The sequence below is a fragment of the Carlito syrichta genome, unplaced genomic scaffold (assembly GCF_000164805.1).
Source record: "Carlito syrichta isolate Samal-C Ts95f unplaced genomic scaffold, Tarsius_syrichta-2.0.1 Scaffold315198, whole genome shotgun sequence".
NCBI lineage: Eukaryota > Metazoa > Chordata > Mammalia > Primates > Tarsiidae > Carlito > Carlito syrichta.
The window spans coordinates 571,386-590,283 of NW_007259294.1; the positions used below are offsets into that span (position 1 = coordinate 571,386).

The window sequence follows — 18,898 nt, forward strand, 5'->3', positions numbered from 1 at the left end:
GAAGAACCACGGCAACACCTGTTTCATGAACGCAGTGGTGCAGTGTCTCAGCAACACCGACCTGCTGGCCGAGTTCCTCGCGCTGGGGCGCTACCGGGCGGCGCCGGGCCGCGCCGAGGTCACCGAGCAGCTGGCGGCGCTGGTGCGCGCGCTCTGGACACGCGAATACACGCCCCAACTTTCCGCCGAGTTCAAGGTAGGCAGCGCCCCGCCGACCGCCCTTGCCCGAGCTTCCTGCTGGTTCCGATTCTTGAAAAGTGTGTGTACCGTCAGGAGACGGTTTTCTGGGGGCCCCAAGAGGCCATTGACCGGTTCAGCCTCGGGCTACAGCCTTTGTTTTGAGTTGGTGTGGGATGCTGTCGCTTGCTTATGTTTTCTTTAGAAATTAATTTCCCCCAGGTATTTTGAGCGGGCAAATTTAAGTGTATTCAGCGTTTTTGCAGTCAACAAACATTTGCTGAAGTACTGAAGGCTTGTGGGCCTGATAGTGTTCTTACGCTGGGGGTAGAGCTGCTGGTCTGAAGCGGTGCGGGATGGGAAATGGGACTTTGAAGGCCAAGGCCTTAGAGGAAGGAATGATGCTTGCAAGATCTGAATGATGAGAAAGACGCAGTCAGGGCAAGATCCAGGAATAATCCAGGGAGAGGGAACAGCAAGTACAAAGACTATAGACCGAAAGGTGCTGAGCATTGGAAACGTGCAATGAGTGGCGTTGGAGCTACGAAGGCAGATGAGATTTGCCAGATCGTGGAAGACCTCGGAGGCCGTGGGAAAGAGCTTGGATTTTGTTCTAAGCCCATGGATGTTGAGCACCTACAGGCCAGGTACTGTGCTGAGGGCCAGATACTGTGCTGAGGGCCCGGGAAAGGCAGTGGGTGTGCTATTTTGGATATGGTATCCTTTTGTTTAATGCACATTCAGTCCCCTTACAGTGTGTTAGCATGGGGTCACATCTTGTTGTCCTCAGGATCACGGTCTACTTACTCGAGATGCTGCAGGGTCATGAGGCTTTGTATACTGTGTGTATCACTTCAGCCGGGGTTAAAGTGGGGTGTTTGGGGTCCCAGTTGGATTAAAGAGTTTCTGATAATTGATGCACATGGCTTGCTTCCTGCTTAAAAAATAAATAAATAAAAACAAAAACCCACAGCTTTGGGCAGAGAGCTGAAGTTCTCCACAGACTAGTGATTGTTGTTCTTGGGGGAGGGGGGAAACCTGTCAGTGTTCATTCCACAAGCTTCACCGCTCTTGAGTTTCAGCCTGAGAAAGCAGTCTTTGCCATGTGACACACAAGGATGCCAACCCCCACCTTCCTCTCTCTTGCCTCCACTAGTGAAGCACTGTTCTGTGGCAGTCAGTGGGTCAAATGGGTGTCACCAATGTCTGGTTTTGGCAACATTTGCTTTTTAAATATGAGAGGCCATATAGTATAGTAGTTAAGATCAAGGTCTCTGGAGCTTTGTGACCTTGAGTAAGTTACTACTTCTTGCTGTGCCTCCACTTTTCACATCTTTAAAATGGAACCATAATGGTAGCTACCTTATTATAGAGTTGTTGTTGAATATTAAATGAGTTATATGTAGAGTACTTAAAACAGTGCCTGGCCCATAGGAAGTGTTCATTGGGGATCTTGGAGGGTGTGTGTGTGGGGGGAATAAAAAAAAGGAACTGTTCATTATTCGATCCTTACACCTTCTCACCTGCAAAAACCGAGAGGAGAGAGAGAAGGGATCTTTGTGTATATTTTCTCTAGCCAGGCGCATTCCCATCCAGTTAGTGCAGCAATGGGAGAGACCAGAGTAGTTTGAAAAAACTCCCAAGTTAGTAATCACCCTCAGTGACTCACTGGGATTTCCTGTCTCTCTTCTGCTGTTAAATCCTAAGGGCCTGGGAGCTCCCAGTAAGCCTCAGGGAACTGAAGGATAATCAAGTTCTTAATATGTTAATGAGAGAGATGTAATCTGGGGTTTCCTGTGACTTTTGGGTAGGGACCTTGGAGGGAGGAGTAGAGGATCCCAGAATCCAGGCTTTCAACATTATGGATGGAAATCTAGGTGGGCTTCTTTTATTTTATAGATGAGGAAACCTTCATTCATTCAACAAATAGTTATTGAATGTCCAGACTAGGAGCATGGCATACATGATAAACACAGCCCAGATTCTGAGGCTTCCATCCATGAGCTTATAGTCTTGCAGGAGAATTGGATGTTAATGAAATTATCACACAGGTGCGTGATTAGAACAGGAACTTGCTAGAAAGGAAAAACACGGGGTTCTATGACAGTTATAGCTGGAGGATATGATTTGATTAGGGGAGATGGGGATGGGGTGAGTAGGGAAGGCATCCCTGGAAAGGTAACCAACCACTGAGTTAAGTTTTGAAGGATGAGATTGTCAACTAAGGGCACGGAAAGATGGGAAATTGCATTCCAGGCCCTGGGAACTGAAAATGCCCACCACAGAGGTGGGTGGGTGGAGAGACCTTCTGCTGAATGAATTAGTGAAAGCCTGCCCTTGCTTCAGACTGAGGAAGGGAGGCATCTGAGAAGAGGCCAGCACGCCAGAGTGTATCCCATTCTTAGCCTTGCTAATGGGATGGGTTTGGGATGTTCTTCCTTCCCAAGCTGAGTTCCCCAGCCTCCTACAGATAGATGGACCACTGTTTGTTTTAACAGTAAATAAATATACATTTAAAAAATATTATCTATAGTATTCTCTAGAATTCTTTGCTTTTCTAATGATTTAATTAAATATGTGTATTGTAAAACAAATGGGAAGTGCAAGATGTAAAAAGAAAAAGATCTGTAATTCCACCCCAGAGAGAGAACTATCATAAACGTATTGATATGTTTCAAAGAACATGCATATGGATGTGTTTCAAAGAATATACAAACAATTGGAAATTCTAGTTTGGTATCCTGTTTTTTAAATTTTAAGTATTTTTATGACTTAAAAAAATCATTACAGCATTCTATGAAACTTAATTTTTAATGATTAACGTATTGTTAAATAGACCTATCCTTTATAGAGACATTGATGTGCTATATAATTTTCCACTTATTGCACTATATTGAAATTTCTTATATTTAAATCATTGTCCTCATCTCTGACCATTTCCTAAGCTTAATTCCTACAAGCTTAATTCCTACAATCAAAGGAAAGGTGTGAGTATTTTATTATCTTCTGTTTTTACTTTTCACATCACCTTTATTGACATATAAGTTATATACAGTGAAACACCCATTTAAGTGTAGAATTTAATACATTTTAACAAATGTGTGTATCTGTGCAATAATCACAATTATAAATATTTAGGTTTTTTTTAACTTTTTAAAATCAACTTTATTTGGTTTCATTATTTTTAGCATCCATAGTGATATAATTCTTTCCAAATAATAATTATTTTTTTGCTATAATAGTGATGCATATTTTCCTGGATATTGGACATTTCTCTCTCTCATTAAGTTTTTCCCCAACTTTATGAAGGTATGATTGACAAATAGAAATTATATATATGGCTGGGCTCGGTGGCTCAGCCTGTAATCCCAGCATTTTGGGAGGCTGAGGTGAGTGAATTGCCGGATCTCACGGGTTCGAGACCAGCCCAGGCAACTTGGCGAGCCCTCATCTCTAAAATAAATCAAAAATTACCCAGGCATGGTAGTGCGTGCCTGTAGTTCTGGCTACTTGGAAGGCTGAGGCAGAAGGATTGCCAGAGCCCAAGAGGTCAGTGCTGGGGTGTCTGTGAGCATGCCACTGCACTCCAGCCTGGGTGACGGAGTGAGACTCCAACTCAAAAAAAAAAAAATTGTATGTATTTACAGTGTACAGGTGTCCATGACATTTTGTTATATGTGTACATTTTGAAATGGTTAAATCATGATAATTAATATATCCACCACCTCACATACTTATTTTTTATGATGAGAACATTTAAGATCCATTCCCTTTGTAATTTTTAAGTATATATTATTACTAATTTTAATTACCATGCTGTATAATAGATCTTTATCACCTATTAATTTATTGAACAAAAATAAATAACACCATGTTTTTATTTCTTTGATTAGGAGTGAGATGGAAGATTTTTCCATGTTTCTTTACTAGTTGTAAGTCTGCTCTTGGAATTATCTGTTCATGTTGTTTGGATATCCATTCTGCTTTGGTCTCTCTCTCTTTTTTTTTTTTTTTTTTGAGTTGGAGTCTCTGTTGCCCAGGCTGGAGTGCAGTGGTGCAATCATGGCTCACTGCAGCCTCGACCTCCTGGGCTTAGGCGATCTTTTGGCCTCAGCCTCTGGAGTAGCTAGGACTATAGGCATGCACCACCAGGCTTGGCTAATTTTATGATTTTTTGAAGAGATGAAGTCTGTTGACTAGGCGGGTCTTGAATTCATGCACTCAGGCAGTATTCCCGCCTCGGCCTCCCAAAGTACTGGAATTATAGGCGTGAGCCACTGTACCCAGCCTCAGTGTTCTTTTTATCTGTTCCTCTGAGATCTTTAACCTTGTCATATTTACTACAAATTTTTTTTCCAAACTGTTTCCTTTTTACTCCTACCCCAATACAGGAAACTTTAAATTTATTTGTATCATACCTTTTGATAAATATTCTATTTTATGTATTTCTAGTTTCTCTATGTTACAGTAAATATTTTAGCCATTTGAAATTTGTCTTAGCTTATGTACTTAGGATAAATTTTAGATACACAGTGATATACGGGAGGCATTGCTTTTTAAAAATAATGATGCCTTCATCTTATGCTTTGGAAGTTCTGAACAAAACAGTAAGACATAAAATGGAAATGAAGTAAAAAATATTGAACTGAAAGAAAATTGCTAAATAGTTCTAGAAATCCATATTTTAGCATTTTTGCTGTTACTAATGAAATCAGATAGAAAGCCAGAAGCAATAACAGTTTAGAACATATAAAAATTTAGATTTTGTTCATAAAAATCAGAATATGAAATAAATAGGAATGATTTTAATAAGCAATATGTTAAAAATTGTCAATATTGGGAAGAGAACACACACACATACACACAGAGATAAAGCTATACCTTGTTACAGGATAGAAATAACCAAATATTGCAGTTCATTCTTCTCAAGTAGTATTTAGCTTTATGCAGTTCTAGTCATTTTTCATTCTATGAGAATGTCTCCTGTATAAATTGATAGGCTCAATTTAAAAAAATTCTTCAGATACTTCATAATTGGAAAAAATCCAATAAAGAACAGTGTTCACTGTAAGAAAAATTTGGAATGTTTAAATGAAAATGAAAAAAATTGCCCATGATCCCATCGTTCTATGATAACCATTTGTTAATATTTTTGCCATATATTTTGTGGTCTCTTATCTTTCTATCTATAAATATCTCTGTCTATATATCTACATATATCAAATATATCTTTTGACACTCTTTTTCTCCTTTTTTAATGACGGAATTATTTATTTTCTTTTCTCATTAGTATTTCCTCAGTCATAATTTTTAAGGCCATAGGTTTTTCCCTAGATAACTTTGATACATAGAGGTTTCTTTGCTTGTTCTCTCATTTTCATAGGCTGAATCTCCAAAAGTAGAATTACTATGCTTATTTAGAGGGGTATTTTTAAGGCACTATGGTGTCTATCTTGCAGTTGTCAAGTTCTTTCTGGGAAGGTCACAAGATAATGTAGCCAGTCTAAGATAAAGAGTATCAGTCTTAAATGGTTATCATGACTAACTGGAAAGGAATGTATTTCACATAGAAGGAAGAACAAGAGTTAAAATGTAGACTGTAGAAGTAGGAAAGCATGTTTGGGGCACCTGAGTGCCTTACTGCCTAGAGCTTTGAAATATGGGAAGACATTGCTTGGGACTAGACCAGAGAAAGCATTTGGACTATTAGGTGGTAAATAGGAGAGTAAGGAAGGATTTGGATTCAGGAGTTATCCAGCTGAACTGTAGGAAGATTGGTCTGGTCTACCATGAGCTCAGTGGAATGACAGGAAGAGATTCTAGAGACTGGGCCCCTCCTTAGGTAGGTATTTTGGTCTGGGTCAGCAGGAGGTAGAGCTCTACAGTTGGAATGAGTCTCTACTGTAGGGGAAGGGCAGAGACATTGGGAGCCAGAATCCAGATTGCTTGATAGCTGACTGATATGCAGGAGAATCTGGATGATGATACCTACATGAAGAGAAATAGCTGGTTTTAGAGATTTTTGAAAAAGCTGACTGCTCACTCGGAAGAGATTGTTGGTCTACAATACAGGTTTGAAGGTGGCTTGGGAGTAGGGTTGCCAGATAAAATGCACAACACTTTTAATTGCAGACAAGTAATAAATAATATTTTAGCACAAATATATCCCAAATATTGCATGGGACACATTTTTATGAAAAATTATTCATTGTTTATTATTTTTATTTATTTATTTTTAAGTCAGAGTCTCACTCTGTTGCCCAGGCTGGAGTGCAGTGGTACGCTCACGGCCACCCCCCAGCATCAACCCACTGGGCTCAGGTGATCCTTCCGCCTCAGCCTTCCAAGTAGCCGGAACTACAGGCGCATGCTACCACGCCCGGCTAATTTTTTGATATATTGTAGAGAAAAGGTCTCACCAAGTTGCCCAGGCTGGTCTTGAGCCCCTGGGCTCAGGCAATCCTCTCGTCTCGGCCTCCCAAAGTGCTGGGATTACAGGCTTGAGTCACTACACCTGACCTCATAGTTTATTTTATCTTTTAAAAATTGTATTTAGAGATGAGGTCTCTCTCTGTTGCCCAGGCTGGAGTGCAGTGGCACAATCATAGCCCACTGCAGCCTCCAATTCCTGAACTCAAGGGATCCTCCCCCTCAGCCTCCCAAGTAGCTAGGACTACAGGCATGTACCACCATGCTTAGCTCTGAAATTCAAATTTAATTGGGTATCTTCTATTTTTATTTTATAAATATGGCAGCCCTACTTGGGGATCAAAGTGCAGAGAAGCCTGGGGGAAGAATCCAAACTAACGTGATTGGAATAAAGACTTGGAACCAGCATTTCAACTAATTAAATCTTATATTTTACTTGGCCTCATCCTAAAGTTTCCTTTAAATCTCAAGGAAAGATGAAAAGAAAGACAGAAAGAAAAAAAGACCAGACCATTTGGTTTGATTGGCAGTGGTGAGGATTGTCCTGGTCCTTAGCCTTGCTAAGATGGGTCCCTTTGGCAGGTGTGAGAACAGATCTGTGTGGGATGAGGCCTGAGGTTGGCTCTGCAGTCTGAGTGGGCCTGGCAGCCATAGTGTGCTGTGTGTGTGCTTGCATGTGTACACACAGACAAGGGGATTTACTGACAGATGTGCATATGCTTGCTCATGCACAGCAAGAGCCCCTGGAAAGATGTTTAAGGATCTGCTAAGGGTGACTGCCCTCTGGGCAGGGACACCAGTTTTGGAGACCAGCTAGAAGGAAGACTTCATTACTGTTCTTTTTTATATTTTGAATTCTTTTTTTAAGTATGTGCATATATTACCCTTTGAAAATAAACTTTTATAAAGCTGAAATATTGCATTTACACAGAAAATGACAGAGTTGTTAACAATTTAACAGAAGGACAGTGCCAGGGGTGCAGGGAATATGTATCATGATGGCAGTGAGTAGTGAGTCTTTTTTTTTTTAGTTGAAGTCTCATTCTGCCGCCCAGGTTGGAGTGCAGTGGTGTGATCATGGCTCACTGCAGCCTTGAACTCCTGGGCTCAAGCAGTCTTCCCTCCTCAGCCTCCCGAGTCGCTGGGACTACAGGTGTGCACCACTACGCCCAGGAAAATTTTTTACTTTTTATAGAGACGGGATCTTGTTATGTTGTCCAGGCTGGTCTTGAACTCTTGGCCTCAAATGATCCTCCTGCTTTAGCCTCCCAAAGTGCTGGGATTACAGGCATGAGCCACTCACTGCACCCAGCCTGGGCAGCGAGTTTTGTCTGTTTTGTTCATGGTCGAATCCCTGGTCCCTAGAATAGTGCCTAACATGTAGTCAGCACTCGGTACATATTTACTAGAGGTATAAAGGGCTGGCTCAACCATATCATGATCTAACCAAAGGAAAATAAATCTGTGTTCTTAAGTTTCACATGTATTAGAAAGAAGTGGTAAAGGAGCTACATACATAATATTTAGGAAGTCAACTTCACTGTAGGCATGACTACTGTATTTCCAAAGAAGAGAAAGTTGAAGTTATAGGAATGAATGAAATCAGCGAAGGAGAGAGAGTAGGGTAATAAGGCTGTTCACCTGTAGGGTGAACTGAGAGAGGCAGCACAAGAATAGACCGGTGGAGGGAAGACCAGTGGAGCCTGGTAGCCCAGTAGCCAAAGGATGAAGGTTTTGGGGGGAACAGGTGGTCGACAGTGCCAAAATATTCAGCAGAGACAGGTGGATTTTTAAAAGATAAGCCATACAGCAGTAGTCCTGGGGAAAAAGTGCCTTCTCCTGTATGAGAACCCTCATGCCATTTTGGGATACTGTCCCCAAAAGGCAGGCTTTGGCAGGAAAGAACTTCCCTTAGGTTGCCTGTATTCTGTCATCCTAGGTCAGGGCCAGATAATGACCATTCAGTAGACCTGGTGCTTGTGGGCCCTACATTCAGTTGTACAAAGGGCCAAATTGACCTCTAGTCTCCTTTTCTTCCTTTCAGAATGCAGTTTCCAAGTACGGCTCTCAGTTCCAAGGCAATTCGCAACACGATGCCCTGGAATTCCTGCTCTGGTTGCTGGACCGTGTGCATGAGGACCTGGAGGGCTCGTCCCGAGGGCCTGTGTCTGAGAAGGTCAGTCATCCTCAAAACAACACAGTAGATTGGGTCCTCCCCACCTTTTGTCCCTTTGAATATTTACTCAGCTCCTCAAATCTGAATCTTGAAATTCAGATTCTTAGATTTCTGCATATTCTGGCTACTGTACACAGTGCAATTCCTTACTCCATTCTCCGAGCTCTGTTTGCTTTAGGCAAGGCATTTCCTCCTCTTGCGATATTTCTCATCCTCCCTAATCCCAGTGATATAGCGAATAGGGTTTCATTTTGGCTCAAAGTTTGAACAGTCTTTTTTTTTTTTTAATTTCTATTCTGTGCTTTGGTATGGCCATCTGAGGCCATGAGTACCATTCCTTATTATTATCAGATGGTGCCATTTCAACTCTACCATTGCATTCTCAGCTATGTGTTCTATAGGGCAGCGATTTCTGACCTTTTCTCTGAAGACACAGGATGGATGATTTTTGCATGTGTGCGTTTAGCATTTTCAGGTTTTGATGAAACCCCAAAGGTTTGAGAGGAGGAAAGCACTAGAGTTATTTGTGATAGACACAGTTAATTGATTCAGTCTTTTTTTTTTTTTTTTGAGTTGAAGTCTCACTCTGTCACCCAGGCTGGAGTGCAGTGGCATGCTCATGGACACCACAGTCTTGACCAGCTAGGCTCAGGCAATCCTTCCAAGTAGCTGGAACTACATGTGTGCGCCACCATGCGCAGCTAATTTCAGTTGATACATTCTTTATAGACTTTGTTCAAAAAAGATCAATGACTGGACTTGGTGGCTCAGCCTGTGATCCAAGCACTTTGGGAGGCTGAGGTGAGTGGATTGCCTGAGCATGTAGGTTCAAAACCAGCTTGGGCAACTTGGCAAGACCTCGTCTCTGCAATAAATAAAAAATTAGCTGGGCATGGTAGCGTGCACCTGTAGTTCCAGCTACTTGACTGACTGAGGTGGAAGGATCGCTTAAGCCCAGCAGGTTGACACTGGGGTGGCTGTGACCATGCCTCTGCACTCCAGCCTGGGCGATGGAGTAAGACTCCATCTCAAAAAAAAAAAAAAAAATCAGTGATGGGTTAAGCTCTGATGTTGTTCATTTATCTGTCACCCCAGAAGTTAAAAGTGAGTGAAGTCATTATGTCATGAGTGTGCAAATTTATCATAACAGTATCCATGCCTAATCTTCTGTAATTTATAAAAGTGTTTTATGAGCTTTGATAATTAATTAGTAACATATTACTTTTTTTTTTTGAGTCAGAGTCTTACTCTGTCGCCCAGGCTGGAGGGCAGTGATACATTCACGGCCACCCCAGTGTCTACCTGCTGGGCTTAGGCAATCCTTCCGCCTCAGCCATCCAAGTAGCTGGAACTACAGGTGTGCGCTATCACACCCAGCTAATTTGTTGATATATTGTAGAGATGAGGTATCACTATGTTGCCCAGGCTGGTCTCAAACTCCTGAGCTCAAGCAATCCTCCCACCTCAGCCTTCCAAAGTGCTGGGATTACAGGCTTGAGCCACTGTGCCCAGCCAACATATTACTTTTGATGTATCTCATGACTACTCCACATGCAGCCACAAGATCTGCTTTACCAATTTTTTGGTTTTGTTTTAAATCCGGACACTTTTTCCCATCCTTCTCATGAATTAACTAACAAACCCCGGAAAGTGCTTACTTAGGTCTTTCAACTGTCACCTTTCTATCCCTTCAATATTTACTTGGAGCCTGTCTTTCTAAAACAATAAAGAATGAGTGGTTCAGAAAACTGAGTCTTTTTTGTTTTAATTAATTCATGTAGCCAGCTGTTGTGTTTCTGATTCTTTCTCTTTTAAAATGGCAACTTGCAGGTTGGGTGCAGTGGCTTATGCATGTAATCCCAACATTTTGGAAGGCTGAGGTGGGAGGATTGCTTGAGCTCAGGAGTTTGAGACCAGCCTGGGCAACATAGTGAGACCTTGTCTCTACAAAAAAATAAAAAAAATTAGCCAGGCATGGTGGCGTATGCCTGTAGTCCCATCTACTTGGGAGGCTGAGGTGCAAGGGTCACCTGAACCCAGGAGTTTGAGGCTGCAGTGAGTAGTGATTGTGTCACTCAACTCCAATTTGGGCAACAGAGTGTGACGCTGATTCAAAAAAAGACAACTTGCAACTTTAAGAAACTTTAACATAACTATATATGTTCCATATATCAGAGAGGTTGGGCAACCTTCTTAAAGCAACACATCTAAGAAAGGGACAGTCCAGATTCAAGCCCAAGGAGATCTAGCTTGAAAGCCTATTCTCTTACTTTAAAAATAGTCACCCCACTCACACCCAAAACACACAAATGAAACAAAGCAAATGACCACCACCACAAAACCTGGAGGTCTACACAAAGTTTATGGTGGTTTCCCTGGGTTGTGAGGTTATGAGTGATTTTTCTTTTGCTTTCAGTGATTTCCTACTTATCTTATTCTGACCCTTTTAGTTGCAAGAGACAAGTTTAACTTGATCCAACTTAAGGGAAGGGCATTTATTGACTTTTATAACTTGTAAGTCCAAGGGTTAAACCAGCTTCAGGTAGGGCTAGATCCAGGGACTCAAACAATGTCACCAAGTCTTTGACTCTTTATTTCTTGTCTCTGGCTTCATTCTTTGTTTGACTCTGCCCACATGGTGGCAGGAGGGCCTTCCTCAATGCTCATATAGTCTTAAGAGCTTGGCATTCCAGAAAAAACCCAGGGAAGAGTCTGATTGTCCCAATGGGGTTCACATGTCCATTCCTGGGCATAAGGCCAGAGGAAGGGAATGTTCTGACATGGTGGAAATAGCTGAGTTGCATGCCTGTTGGAGTGAACATGGGCCACGGAGAGCTTTTATAGAAATGGAGCTGGTTGCTTCCCTAAAGAAAAGAATGCTGAGCAGATAAACATATGCCTACTATATTGTATATTTCATAAGCTTATAGTGAACACATTTTGAAATTAGAATGATGTAATTAAAGAAAGATACTATTTATTGAATGTTTGTTATGTGCCAGGCATCTAACTTGGTACTTTGCATGACTTATTTTACTATGTGACACATAGTAGATAGACTCTTGAATGATTGAATACATTAAATAGTTATTAGGCTTTACTGTGTATAAGGGTATTTCATATTTTAGTTAATGGAAATTTAGGTTAAAGAAGTTGCTCAAGGTCACTCAGCTTCTACTTGGTGGAAATAGACTTGAACCTGGATCTGTCCTGGAAGCCAGTGTGCTGGGTCCCTTTCTCTATCACGAGAATCTCATGCCTTCTCAATTCCCCACCAGGAGAAGAGAGGAAACTTAGAGACTGTATAGGAAAGGCCTCTTATCCTGTTTTTGCCTTCTCTTCTCCCTGGCTATACCAGGCAGCTCTTCCTTCATGGAAAGTAAGTGGGATACACAGCCTTCCAAACTGCCTTTTGATTTTCCTGTTATCCCTTGGAAGCAGGAAAAGGCATTGGGCTTAAGGATGGAGAAGATCACAGAGAGGTTAAGTAACTTGCTCCAAGTCATACAGCTAGTAAGTGAGAGATCCAGGACCCAAACCTAGGAAATGCAACTCTGTAACAGGATTTCTCAACCTCATCACTTTTGACATTTGTGGCTGGATGATTCTTTGTAGGGGAGGGCTGTCCTGCTTGTTGTAGCGTTAGTAGCATCCCTTTACCCAATAGGTGCCAATGACACCCCAGAGTTGTGATTACCTGCAAAATCACCTTCTAGTTGGGAACCACTGCTTTAGGGCCTTTGTTTCTCATTACAGTGCACTGCCCTCAAACCTTTCTTTAAGATGACATTAAGTGTAATTATGCCAAAAGGGCCGGTCAGTAATTCTTTTTCATGGCTTTAAGACACAAGCAAAAGCAGTCATAATTGGCATTCTAGTTTTGAATATGTCCCACTGCGATATTCTCCATGCGGCAGCCAGATCTTTTTTTTTTGAGTCAGAGTCTTACTCTGTTGCCCAGGCTATAGTGCAGTGGCTCGCTCACGGCCACCCTAAGCATCAACCTGCTGGGCTCAGGTGATCCTTCTGCTTCAACTTTCCTAGTAGCCAGAACTACAGGTGCACGCTACCATGCCTGGCTACTTTTTGATATATTGTAGAGACGAGATCTCATCAAGTTGCCCAGGCTGGTCACGAACCCTTGGGCTCAGGCAATCCTCTTGCCTTGGCCTCCCAAAGTGCTGGGATTACAGGCTTGAGCCACCCTGCTCGGCCCAGATCTTTTTAGAGAGGAAATAAGAGCATGTCACTTTCCTGCCTAAATCTCTCCAGTGACTTTCTATTGCACTTAGAACAAAATCCAGGCTCCTATGTGGCTGACGGGACCCTCCCTGACTGCTCCGACAACCACTCAACCCGATTCCAGACCCCTCTGTCCCTCGCTCCCTGTCCTTGACCATGCCAGCTGCTTTCTATTCCTTAATGGACCAAATGTGTTAGGTGTACATCATCTAGGCAAGACCAGGAGAGGCGCTTACCCCGCCCTTAGTTTGACCTGATTGAAACCAAAAAAGATCTTTTTCTCTGTCTGGGGTCAAAGCCTCTCCTGAAATTTACTCTCAAAAAATTGGGCTGCCTGTGGAGGCCTGGCTGTGTATGCTTGAAGGTAAAGAACAGAGCTGTTGGGATTATTCGGCATGAAACTTCCTTTTCCCTTTCCGCGAAGGAAAGCTGCTGTCCTCTGCATTAAAGCTGAATGATTTTTCTTTTTGAGGTTATTTCTGTTTTCAGGACATAGGAAAGCCATATAGCTAGATTTATTTGAAACTGGAATAGAAAACACAAGGACCGCTTTCTTTCCCATTACTTTAACAATTCTCAAATGTTTTCATCCTGCAAAGAGGGCACATTTTTACTATCCTATTAGAGACGCTAACCTACATGCAATCTTGTTGGCAATTTGTTTTCCAGAAAATGCCACTCTTGTAGGATTAAGGAGGAGATGAGGCTGGATAGAGGACCAGGAAACTGACATGTATTAAGCACCAACTATGTGCCAGGCAAGATACACTTGTCATTTCTTTTGATTTTAATGATAGCTCCCTGAAGTTGGTGTGATCCTCTTATTCCTTTTAGATGTAGGATGAGGCTCAGAGAGAGCTATTGAGGTCCATCTGGTTAGCAGACAGTAGAGTGGCTTCGCCTGATCTCACTGTCCATGCCACTGTCCCCTCCCCCTCACTCCAGCCTCATTCAGGATTTTCTCTTTTCATATCCTGTGATTTTGTCCACAGCTGCTCCAGTGCTTTTCAGAATCACCCCGTGTCATTGTGAGTTCCTTGGTTGCAATCAACAGTGACCAACTTGAGCTGACTCAAACAAGAAGGGCACTTATGAGAACGCCGAGGAGCAAGAAGGCTGAAGGATCAGCTTGGAACAGTCAGGGTAGCTCTGAGGGCAGAGCAGGACAGAACTGCTCAACTCTCTTCCTTGGACACCACTGCTAGAATAAACATTTTTAGCTTTTGAGCCACTCTGTTCATGATTCACCCTCAGGGCAGGAACATCCTGGTGTGGCTTGCTTGGGTTCTGGGCCCGTCCCTAGGTGGGGGAGGATAGGACCCCTGATGAAGGAACCCTCTCTACCCATGGACTGGATGCAGGTTCCAGAAGGGGTGCTGCTATCAAAGGAGGAGAAGGGAATCCAGAGCCAAAACGTCCCCATGTGTGTCCACTCCGCATCCACATTAGCTCCTCCAAGTGCCCTTCACCCATTTGCCATTCAAGTCTCTGTCTGGATATTGAGTCACCCTCAAAGTTGGATGCCCTTCCCAAGCCCACTTCTTTTCACTCTGTTAATGGAACTGGGGTTCTGCAGTTACCAGATTGGACTCTTTTTTTTTTTTTTCTTTTCGTTTTTTGAGACAGAGTCTTGCTCTGTTACCAGACTGAAGTGTGGTGGTGTGATCATAGCAATCCTCTTGGGCTCAAGCAGTCCTCCTGCCTCAATCTCCTGAGTAGCTGGGACTACAGGAACACGCTACTACACCTGGGTAAATTTTTAAAACTTTTTTGTAGAGACAGGGTCTCATTATGTTGCTCAGGCTGGTCTTGAACTCCTGGCCTCAAGCAGTCCTTCTTTCTCTGCCTCCCAAAGTGCCGGGATTATAGGTGTGAGCCGCTGCGTTTAGCCAGATGGGAACCTTGGACTTGGTTATATTTTTGTCTTCCCTCTGCTCCCTTAGTCAGGGGCTGAATTATGAGTTATGCACACCAGGTGCCTGAATCCATCCCTCCTTGTCATTATCTGATTTCTGCTCTACTTCATCTTACTGTTTCCTGGATCCCTGAGCCTCCTAATCTGTGTCCTTACCTCCAGATTTAGCCTTCTTCATCTGGGGATGGTTGCCAAGTTAAAGCCTCTGAGCATGTTGCTACTATCTGGGTTCAAAACCCATCAGGTACTCCCCATTGTGTAACACTAACAACCACTTACACACCATGCTTACTCTGGGTCAGGAACTGTTCTGAGTGTCTTATGTATATTAACTCTTTAAATCCTCAGAATTAAATCCTCAGAGCATCCCTGTCAGATAGGTACTATCATTATACCTTTATTACAGTTGAGAAACCACAGAACAAAGAGATTAACTTATTTAGTTAGATCAGAGAGGTTGAGTAACTCTTGCAGCCAAGTACTGATACAGGGATTTGAACCCCAGCAGTCTGACTTCAAAGTCTGCATTCTTCCCCCTGGTACTATGTTGTTTACTGAAGCATTCCTTAGGACATTGAAGGCCCCACCTACCTGGCACTAGGCTCACTTTCCAGCTTTGTTTTCTATCTCTTTTTACACATCCTGTGTTCCAGTCAAACTGGGCATCATAAAATATTGGGACAAAAAAGAGTGATTCTGAGTACTCTTCACTTATTTGTTCCAATAATTTATTATGAAAAATTTCAAACATATGGAAAAGTTGAATTAATTCTACCGTGAACACTCACACCCACCACGTAGATTTTACAGTGTATGTTTTGCTAAATATGCTTTATTCTGCACTTACCCATCTGTCTATCCCTCTATGTGCTCATTACGCCATCCTTTTTTTCTTCATCTTATTTTTTGGATGCACCTTGAAGTAAATTGCACACATGGGTACGCTTTACCCCAGACACATCACATGTGTTCCCTTTGCCTGGTTCTGTCCTCTGCTTTCTAAAATTCTTTATCCGTCTCAAATTCTACCCTGTGCCTCACTGCCTGTCTATTCTGAGGGTATGCCTTCTCCATGGGGATGATTCTGCACAAGTGCCAAAGGCTGCAAGGTGCTGAAAATTGATTCTTGAGGGACAGATACTCATATGGTCCATAGACACATATACAATATACCTGTGGTATTAAAGTTTCATGGTGGGAGTGATTAGGAAAAATTGTCTAAAGTGACTCCTTGAGGGGAGTGATCATATGTGTCGCCTTGTGTAAGTAGGTAATTTTATATTTTACTACATGGCTTTATATTATGAGTGGCTTTGACTTTAGGGTTTCCCTTAGAAACACACCCCTTCCAAGACAGTGATTTTTTCATAGCAGGGCCCTAGTAAAAAAAATGTGTCCTGTGTGTGGTAGGGAATGGGCAGAGGGTGAAGAAAATATTTAGGGAAACTTGACAGCTGGAGTAATTCATTTTGGAAGTGGTAAGAATCTGAAGGAGGATGGTGGCATTGGAGCTGGCAGGAGCCCTATGGAGGAATAGGCCAAAAACTGACTCCCAAAGATATCAGGTCCCAATCACTGCATCCTGTAGATGTTATCTTATTTGATAAAGACTTTGCAGACAATGATTAAGTTAAGAATCTTGAGATGAGATCATTAATTTAGATTATTCATGTGGGCCCTAAATGCAATATCGAGTGTTCTTTTTTTGAAACTTTAAGATGAGGGTCTTGCTATGTTACCCAGGCTAGTCTGAACTCCTGGGCTCAAGCAATCTTCTCACCTTGGTCTCCCAAAGTGCTGGGATTACAAGTGTTGGTTACCACACCTGGTGATGAGTGTTCTTATAAGAGAGAGGCAGAGGGAGATTTGAGACACACAGAGGAGAAAGCAATGTGAACACAGAGCAAGGAGACAGTTGAAGATGTTAGCCTTGAAGACTGGAGTGACGTGGCCACAAGCCAAGGGGTTAATTCTGCAGCCACCAGAAGTTGGAAAAGACAGGGAATAAACTCTCTCCCTAGAGCCTCTGGAGGGAGTGTGCCCCTGCTGACACCTTGATTTCAGCCAACGATACTGATTTTGGATGTCTGGTCATGAGAACCATGAGAGAATAAATTGCTATTGTGTGAAGCCACCAGTTTGTAATAGTTTGCTGTAGCAACCAAAAGAAACAAATGGACAAGGGAATGCAAAGAAGGACACAGCAGGACTGATGCATGTAGTGAAGGAAGCTTATGCATCAAATTCTCAAATGTACCATCTGGTTTGCCTGCAAAAGACAGCACTTGAGTGGAAATCGGCTCACTGGAAAATGTAGACAGGAACGGTTTAGTAGGCAGGTGATAGTTGGAGAGATTGGGTGTGGTTGTGTTTGAGGTGATGGCAGTCCACCCAAGTGAAAGGTACAAGAGGCATCTAGGCATCGAGGCCCAGTGGGATGGAGGTAGGGAATAGGGTCATCAATCCAGAGGGACTAGGTGAAGCTGGTGGGTATGAGTGAGCATTCCCAGGTTTATGCTCAGGCTTGCTCTTTGAATACACAGAAACATGCTCTTTTAGGGAATTTGGGAGGTCCAGGAATTGAAAGAGCCCTGAATTATGGTAAAGGAAGTATTGAAGGTTGAGACTCTACCGAGACCCAGAAAGGGATGATATGTGCCCAGTAGGAAGCCATGGGCTCAATAATCTGGAAGCGGTTGCATGATGGGAGGTATATCTAATCTGGCTTCCTTTCCTCCTTTCTTTGCAGCTGCCACCTGAAGCCAGTAAAACCTCTGAGAACCGCCTGTCACCATCAGCTGAGCTGACACTAGGTCAAAGCTTTGTGCAAAACCACTTTCAAGCACAATACAGGTAAGACTGGGATGTGTTCAGAATGTATCACCCAAAGGCTCAGCAAGCTTTGTTACTGGCAACCGGTCTCCCATTGCCAGATTCACTCTGAGATTTCAAATCAACACAAACCACAGACACCTTTCTCCCATTATACATTCAAAATTAACCACTTTTTGTCTCTGATTTTTGGTATTTCTTTTTCCTTCTTCTTGGCTTCTGGCCCCTTCCGCCTCTTTTTGAAGGAGGGGCGATGAGATGGTGATTCTACAGAGGATAAATGTGGGGGCCCAAATCTCTCCCATAAGCAATCACTCTGAAGTTGGGGAGACGCTCCCTGTTTGCTCTTTATTGCCAGAGAGCCCAGTTTAACAAGCCTTTCTGAGCCTTCAAGAGTTTCCAGCATTGTGGAGGATATAAAAATATGTATAATGACACAGCCTCTGAGTTCAGAAAGTATGTGTTTCTTCGGGCTTTTATACATGAAAGTACAGAGACTCATACAAGGCAAATATTTTCAAGTATTATAATGTTAGTGAAAGCACTTATAGCAGTGAAAGGCCAGAGAGGGGAGAGATTCTCCGGGCTTCTCGGAGGAAGTGTGCTTTTTGATGGGCTCTGCAGGATGAACAGGATTGAATGGGTGGTAACATATTCAAACAAGAACAAATGGAAGCTGAAAGGTGGGAATGAGCACAGTGATCTGGATGTAGGGGAAGGCATTGGTTACAGAGATCCTCCTCCAGGTGAGAAGCTTGCCCCTGCCCCCCACACGTATGTGTGTTTTATTGAATTCTTATGAAAGTCCCAGGAGATGAATGCTACGATCTGGGAGGGAGGGCCTTTTGCAAGGACACATAATAAGCAGCAGAACCAGGATTTGTCCTCTGCGGTATCTTGGAAGCACAAGTCCTGCCTTTGCTTTCTTTGTAGTTCTTCCTCTGCTGTTGTTTTTCCATCTCACCTTGTTTGTTCATTGGATTTTCTGCTGCTACTTCAATTTCACAGAAGCCGTGCTTTCTATTATGGGTATCGAAACATTTCTTATATTCTTATTCTGAATGCTGCAGTAAATTGTTTCAAAGCTGTGCTTTTCTTGGAGTCTTCTGGAGAATATTCCCTTTGCT

General features: G+C 42.7%; 1 protein-coding gene across 1 annotated transcript in view; it reads left to right on the top strand.

The window, feature by feature from the left end:
- USP43 (ubiquitin specific peptidase 43) overlaps positions 1 to 18,898 on the top strand; it is a 73,380-nt gene that overhangs the window by 1,829 nt on the left and 52,653 nt on the right. Inside the window, exons 3-5 of the mRNA XM_008072464.2 lie at positions 5 to 196; positions 8,651 to 8,782; positions 17,689 to 17,792. Of these exons, the coding sequence (XP_008070655.2) occupies positions 5 to 196; positions 8,651 to 8,782; positions 17,689 to 17,792 (428 nt within the window). The remainder of the gene's footprint in view (positions 1 to 4; positions 197 to 8,650; positions 8,783 to 17,688; positions 17,793 to 18,898) is intronic.